This window comes from Stegastes partitus, unplaced genomic scaffold (assembly GCF_000690725.1).
Source record: "Stegastes partitus isolate 25-593 unplaced genomic scaffold, Stegastes_partitus-1.0.2 Scaffold1076, whole genome shotgun sequence".
Classification (NCBI taxonomy): domain Eukaryota; kingdom Metazoa; phylum Chordata; class Actinopteri; family Pomacentridae; genus Stegastes; species Stegastes partitus.
In genome coordinates, this window is record NW_007578807.1 from 143,760 (window position 1) to 150,312 (window position 6,553).

Consider the following 6,553-nt stretch of genomic DNA (forward strand, 5'->3'; position numbering starts at 1 on the left):
TCCTCCTCCTCCTCCTCCTCCTCCTCCTCCTGCTGACAGCCCCACAGCTCTCTCCAGTTGTCTGTCTTGTGTGCACGAGGCTCTTTCAGTGATAATCTATAACACTTTACATCACCGGGGAAATGAGACAATCTGCTGTTAATCGACTCAGAGCACCATGAAGAGTAATATGAGTGTGAGCGAGAAGATGAATGCAGCGGTGGTCCACAGAGTAGAACTCATGTGCCTGGCCAGGCACGCTCTCATGCCATTTGCATGGCGGTATACGCGGCGTCTTCGGGGGACGTTGTGCATGTGAAATGCTGGAATTTATGTCAAGTGTGAGTTCATGGTGGAAATGTTTCTTTGGGGAATGAGTGCAGCGTGGAAGCGGCGAGCAGGAGGAGCAGACTGCTTCTGTTGACAGAAGGTCCAAGCTCACATGGAGGTCACAAAGATAAATGTGCAAGCCCCAACAGTCACGGCGACTTGGACTGGCCTTTGTTACTCCTCAGTCACATATCTAAGTGTTGTTTTTAAATTCCTTTACAGACGTTGGAGTCGAGCAGAGAAGTGGAAACAGCCAACATGAGGTCCACCTTCAGCCTGTCATAGTCGCGTTGTCATGTTGGGTGAAGCTGCAGGTTCTGGAAAACTGCCAATAAAAGCTGAATGGCATGTTTTCTGACAAATTAGATTAAATGGAATTTAAAAAGTAACCAAAAATAAGCTTAAATTGATTGAATTTCATCATCATGACTTTATTCTACATGTGTCTTTTGCTAAAGGTTTGCACAGGATCCTGTAGAAACAAACAGAGCAGAGCAGCTGTTTACTGCTGTTAGCTAGCCGAATGGTGGTAACAACAGCCTGGTGGAGACGAGCACGCAGCTGTATTTTTAATCTTTTTACTTGTATTCAGGACACTCCATCACACGGTGTTAGCTGCTGTTAGCGCTGACAGCAGGTGGCACATCAGTAGAGTTCCTGCATCTTACAGGATGGCTGTATGTCTCTGCTGAAGGCCTTTTGTGGTGTTTCTTTGCAGCACCTTTGTCTTGGAATGTGTATTTTATTGCAGAGTCATGCCTTGAGTGGAGTTCCAGCGTGCGTCTCATGAGCCACGCCGTATAATTGATCTGCTGTGGATTGCGTCGGTGATGAAGCGTCGGCAGCGTCTGACTGACTGCCTTGTAATCTCATCAGCCCTTTCATTTTGTAAATTGAAACATGTTTTAACACCAAATCACTGACATTGATCCAGTCAGCGGACGATCTGTGGGAGCCCAGCAGGCGTATCTGCTGAGGATATGATGGATGTGCTTGGTTTTATTTTCAGTCTGAAAGATAAATCTGGGTTGTGGCTCAGAAAGAAAACGCTGCCCTCTGCATCCCTTCAGCTCCACATATCTGCTTCCTTCCAAACCGCATATCACCCATATTCCTTTCTGTGGGATCAATAGTTGTTAACCTGAACCTGTTTGCAGAGCGGGTCGGTGTACGTGCACGGACGCTGCGTCCACTTCCTGTTACAATTATCCAACATCTCCTCCATCTCCCAGCGTGGATCTCTTCTCCTGGAAGTAACCGAGCATCCTTTAAAAGCTCTGAAACAACTCTGGCTAATCTATAAATGCAAACTTTGAATCCATTACACTAAATGGATGTACTGATGTGTGAGTACGTCTTCGGGTCATCTCTCCTGCTCCTTTGTCTTTCAGCCTGACAGCCTCCAGCTTAGAAAAACCAGTACTGTTGGACTGGTCGAGTGGAAAAACAACCTGGTTTTGCTCTTCGTGTTAGAATTCAAGTGGAAGGGAACAGGACAGAGGGAAACGAAAGCCTCTCAGTGACTGAATAAAAATAAAAAACTCCGTCTCTTTGTTCTTTTCCTTGAGCACTAATGCAGCAGCTGCAGTGATCGTTGTTTCAGCCACAGAGTCTCTGGACTGGACTGTTCAGGATTATTTGATTTATGCTACATTAAAAAATAAAGGTCCACTTCCAGGGATATTCCATTACATAACCCAACAGTCTCACCAACGGCCCACTTCCCTCTCTCACTTTTTACCAAGTGGACACGCTGCATGTGTGCGTTTCAGACGCTCAGCGGCTGCTTTGATTCATTTGTTGTGCACCAGTGGGGGAGAATACGTGCTTTGATGGTAGGATTATTAGAAATGTGTGCACTAATAGATTTTCTGTTTTCCAGTAAATAAGAACAAACAAGAAGTTCTTCTTTTCACATATAATGTGTGGACGGAGCTGGAGGTAGCAGCTGATGTGTGAGCTGGTGTGATTCACCAGAGACCAGCTGCTGACCTCTGGCCTCCCTGAAAGGCAGCAGGTAGAGCCAGAGCCTGACCCGTGGACTCGTTTATTCTCATTATCAGAGACAGTAGTTAGTGGGCGGGCGGCGTACGGTGCTCGTGATGTAACGCTAACCCACCTGAGCCGGAACATACATCGTTAGGCCATCATGCAAAGTGGGTTAGAGCACCGCAGAAGTGAAACTCCTACAGCGGGAACTTTGAGTCACTGGGGTTGGCTGTGACATCGAGGAAGGAGACGCTGGTGGGTTTAAGGCGGAGGCAGTTCTGAATGTTCGAAACAGTTTGTGCTTGATTTTTTTACGCTTGGTGCTAACAGGCAATCACTAGTCTGGAAAAGGGGAAATGCATGTTGCTGTGAGGTGTAGATGCTCACCGAACAGGCTCAGACTGTGAGGGGTAGTTATTCTCTTGCTGCTGATTCAGTCTGTTCGCTCTGTTTTCCCGTGCAGCTACCTGGACAGCCTAGATCGGATCGGTGCAGCAGACTACCAGCCGACAGAGCAGGACATCCTGAGGACCCGGGTGAAGACCACGGGCATCGTCGAGACACACTTCACCTTCAAAAACCTCCACTTCAGGTGAGCATCGGCCTGTGAAAGAAGAACTAACCCAACGTCTGCTCCTCGATCCGTGCAGGAGCTCCGGTCTGTAATTAATGAGATTAAATGCTTTAAACAAGCGTCTATATTTATGATTCTCTGCCATCTTTAATGAGGTCTGATTCAATTAGAACGAGGAGCTGTGGGAATGATGACAGAGAGGGGAGGCATTATGGGATGGCAGGAGGGACGGGAAGAGGAAGGAGGAGTCTGATTTAATATTCCTGCCCCTGAGTGCATGAATATAAAGCAGCGATAGCAACGCGCTGCAGAAGGCTAATGAACTGCTGGCACCAATTATTTTTCAGGGTGGATGCACCTTTGCGTTCAGCAGCTAGTTACTGTTCAGATCCACAGACTGTTCGCTGTGCTGCTGAGTGATGCAGGAGTCCAGCTGGGTGTGTGTTCAGAAGCCTGGATGTTGCTGTTCCTGGCAGCCAGCAGCGAGTGGGCGGCTCCTGTCCTACCAGCCTACCTACCATTACACCAGCACACACACCACCGGCTCCGGCTCGCTCTGGACTCGCTCCTTTCTGGTGGTTTTCCAGTCTATTCTGAACGCCGTAAAAATAAACTCGGGCATGAGAATGAGGTCATGTGCAGCTTATGGAAACAACAGCTAACGTTGGTCCACGTATACGGTTCAGCCTCAGCTCTGCTGTGTTCCTCCTAAAATCAGTCAGGTGGGGTTTTAGTTGGAAGATCCTGGGTGTAGTGTCGGACCAAAGTTCTGAATGTAATAGGCCAGCACTGAAGGACTACTGCCCCCAGTGGTCATCAGAAACCCATGCACAGACAGGAGGAATACATCAGAGTGCTCCCACGCCTCACCTATATTCGTCATTTCAGACGATTGATCCCTCTGGTGGTTGGAAATCATTCTTCACTTCAGAAATAGCCAGAAGTCCACAATTCATCAGAGCGTTAACGAGTAAAAGCAGCGAATACGTCAGATGTTCAGCGGAGGTCCCCTGATGTGTGAACAGTTATTTAATCTGATCAGAATCACTTTATTCCACATGTCATGTTGCTAAAAATACAGTTTGCACAAGATCCTGTAAATAAAGCTGAAGCTTGTGCGCCTCTCGGCTCCAACGAGAAGTCGCGATCCAGCTGAGCAACAGTCATGTTTTCAGATGAACTGCAGACGGTGTTCACGCCGAGCACACGGGAGAAATAAAACGACCCGATCAGTAGAATCAATGGTTCAGTCACGCGACACAGAGCAGCAGGTTGTTGGAGATTCACTCAGCACAGTGAAGAGTTTGATCAAGTTTATCTCTACTGGGTCTGCAGAAGTCGGAGCCCACAGCTGGGCTTTTGGAAAACATTGTAAACAAATAAAGACATATGACTTTTGGGTTTTTTATGACTTATAAAAAAACGTATAATATTGCAGAAAATCTCTCTGCATGAGTTCTGCTGGTCACAGCTGTGCTGCTTCTATGGATTTCTATTCCAGTAAAGATGTGACAGCAATAAAAGAAAATGCCCCAAAACTGGCTGCTTTGGGTTCAGAGGGTTAATTTACACTTTGAAGGAGTCAGGCTAAAACCCTGGTCATCCTCCAGGATGGACAGACCCACGTCCATCCTGGAGGTTCATGTGTTCAGTGGGTTCAGCTGAACCACATCAGAAAGAGAACAAAAGTAAGAATGTGAGCAAAGAAAATGATGGTCAGTATTCTAACTGAACACAACACGTCCCATAAGCAGAACCTTTAGGTTTCAGGTCCCCGTCACAGAGTGTGAAACCTGAAGCTGACAGCATCAGATCACTTTAATCAGAGGGCCAGAGGTGTTCCACCTGAACGTAAAACGGGCCGGTGTTGGATAAATGATCCAATAGAAATCCAGGAAATGCCTTCATTGACAAATGGAAACGCAGACGGCATGAACAAGAAAGAGCCAGACTCCTGAAGTGTTGCTGCGACGCTACCGAATGGAGCTGAACCACGTTTAAGACGAAATGTCGAGTAAATGAAACGATTCCTTCGTGACTGAGATGATTTACGATCCGTGTCCGTCTCCGTCAGGCTGTTTGATGTGGGAGGTCAGAGGTCGGAGAGGAAGAAGTGGATCCACTGTTTTGAGGACGTCACAGCCATCATCTTCTGTGTGGCGCTCAGCGGATACGACCAGGTGCTGCACGAGGACGAGACCACGGTAAGACCCATGAAACCCTGCAACACACTTTAGAAAACCGCATAGAACATGGCGGGTGTGCTTTCACACGCTCNGGTGTGTGTAGATGTGTGTGTGTAAATGTGTGTGTGTGTGAGTGTGTGTGTAGATGTGTGTGTGTGCCTCTTAGTTGAAAGCTGTTTCCAGGACCAGACCCGGTGTGTTCCAGAGTTCTGTAGGACGGCGTTTGTCGCTGTAGCTGTGGGAGGAAACACTTCAGGACGTTTGCTGTTGTTTTGTGTTTTCTCGTGGGTCTGAGGGTTCTGATCCAGAAGCAGGATGCGTGCTGTGAGAGGAGCCGTCCTGCCTGCCTCGTGCCGTCCATGTTCTGACCCATTTACCACAATACACACTCTCTGCCTATGATTTCCATCCCTGCCTTTTGTCACACAGTCACACGTCCAAACACTGAGAGTCACATCACGCACACGCACACGCACACGCACAGGAAATGACATGAAAGCGCAGACAAGGTTGTTGGATGGACGCTGGACCTGATGCTGTTGTTACACTGACAGACAGTCGAGTGTCCAGTGAGCTGCAGGGAGTCTATTTACTGGACAAAGTGTTTGGAATGAAGCTGCTGCTGACGGCAGATCCTGGAGCTCTGGGAGAACTGCTGCTTTATTCAGAACCGGACTGGTGATCCGATCGCTTGTGTTTGTGTGAATTGTAGTGTTTTTTCCGCTTCTTCTGATGGAGCTGTTTTTATTGTTCTGCGTCCTTTCATGGTGTGCTCAGCTCTTATGATGTTGCATCACGTTGCTGACTGTAAGCATGTGTCAGGACATCACAGCTGAGGAGACGCCTCAGCATCCAAAAGCCGGTTACCTAGCAACAGCTATGAGTGGACTCAGTTTAGCCGAGCTGTTACAGAAAACGCATCCGCCACATGGTCATGTTTTATTTAAGTACCGCCACATTTATGGTCCAATGCTGTGCCAGCAGCGTATTGACACAGGTGATATATATTTATCGTGACAATTACGCCAATATTTGCTGGCAGATTGTGACGAGCGGCGCTCGTGTGCAGCAGTATGTCAGCGTTCTGATGTAAACAGGAAGTGCTTCGGACAGACTTGGCAGGCTGCAGTATTTTAACTCGTGGCCCTTGTGTGATGGGCTTATGTTGCTAGTGAACCGTACGCCAGCGTAAATGATGAACGTAGGGTCATTACACTTGAGTTATTGGGGCAGAGGATCAATAGGATTATGCAGGGACTTGGCACGCCACCGCATTTCTGCTTCTGTCAAACTGTCCATCAGCTGGTAGATGTTTGCTGCTGGTTTCCTGTTGTTGTTTTTCTGTTTGTTTGCGTCCGAAACTCTTGAAGCTCTGCGTTGTGGACGTCATTCTTCTGTTGTAGGGAGCTACTGCTCAGTGACGGCTAACCCTAACCCTGTACAGGTTAGTGCTGCAACGCACTGATGGCAGAGCAGTGAGTGTGCTTACGTGCAC

The 6,553-nt window shown here is 47.8% G+C and overlaps 1 protein-coding gene across 3 annotated transcripts in view; it reads left to right on the forward strand.

The window, feature by feature from the left end:
* Positions 1–6,553, forward strand: part of LOC103367675 (guanine nucleotide-binding protein G(o) subunit alpha-like) — a 107,131-nt gene that overhangs the window by 83,547 nt on the left and 17,031 nt on the right. For all 3 annotated transcript variants that reach the window (XM_008295781.1, XM_008295782.1, XM_008295783.1), the window contains exons 5-6: positions 2,762–2,890; positions 4,947–5,076. In XM_008295781.1, the coding sequence (XP_008294003.1) occupies positions 2,762–2,890; positions 4,947–5,076 (259 nt within the window). The remainder of the gene's footprint in view (positions 1–2,761; positions 2,891–4,946; positions 5,077–6,553) is intronic.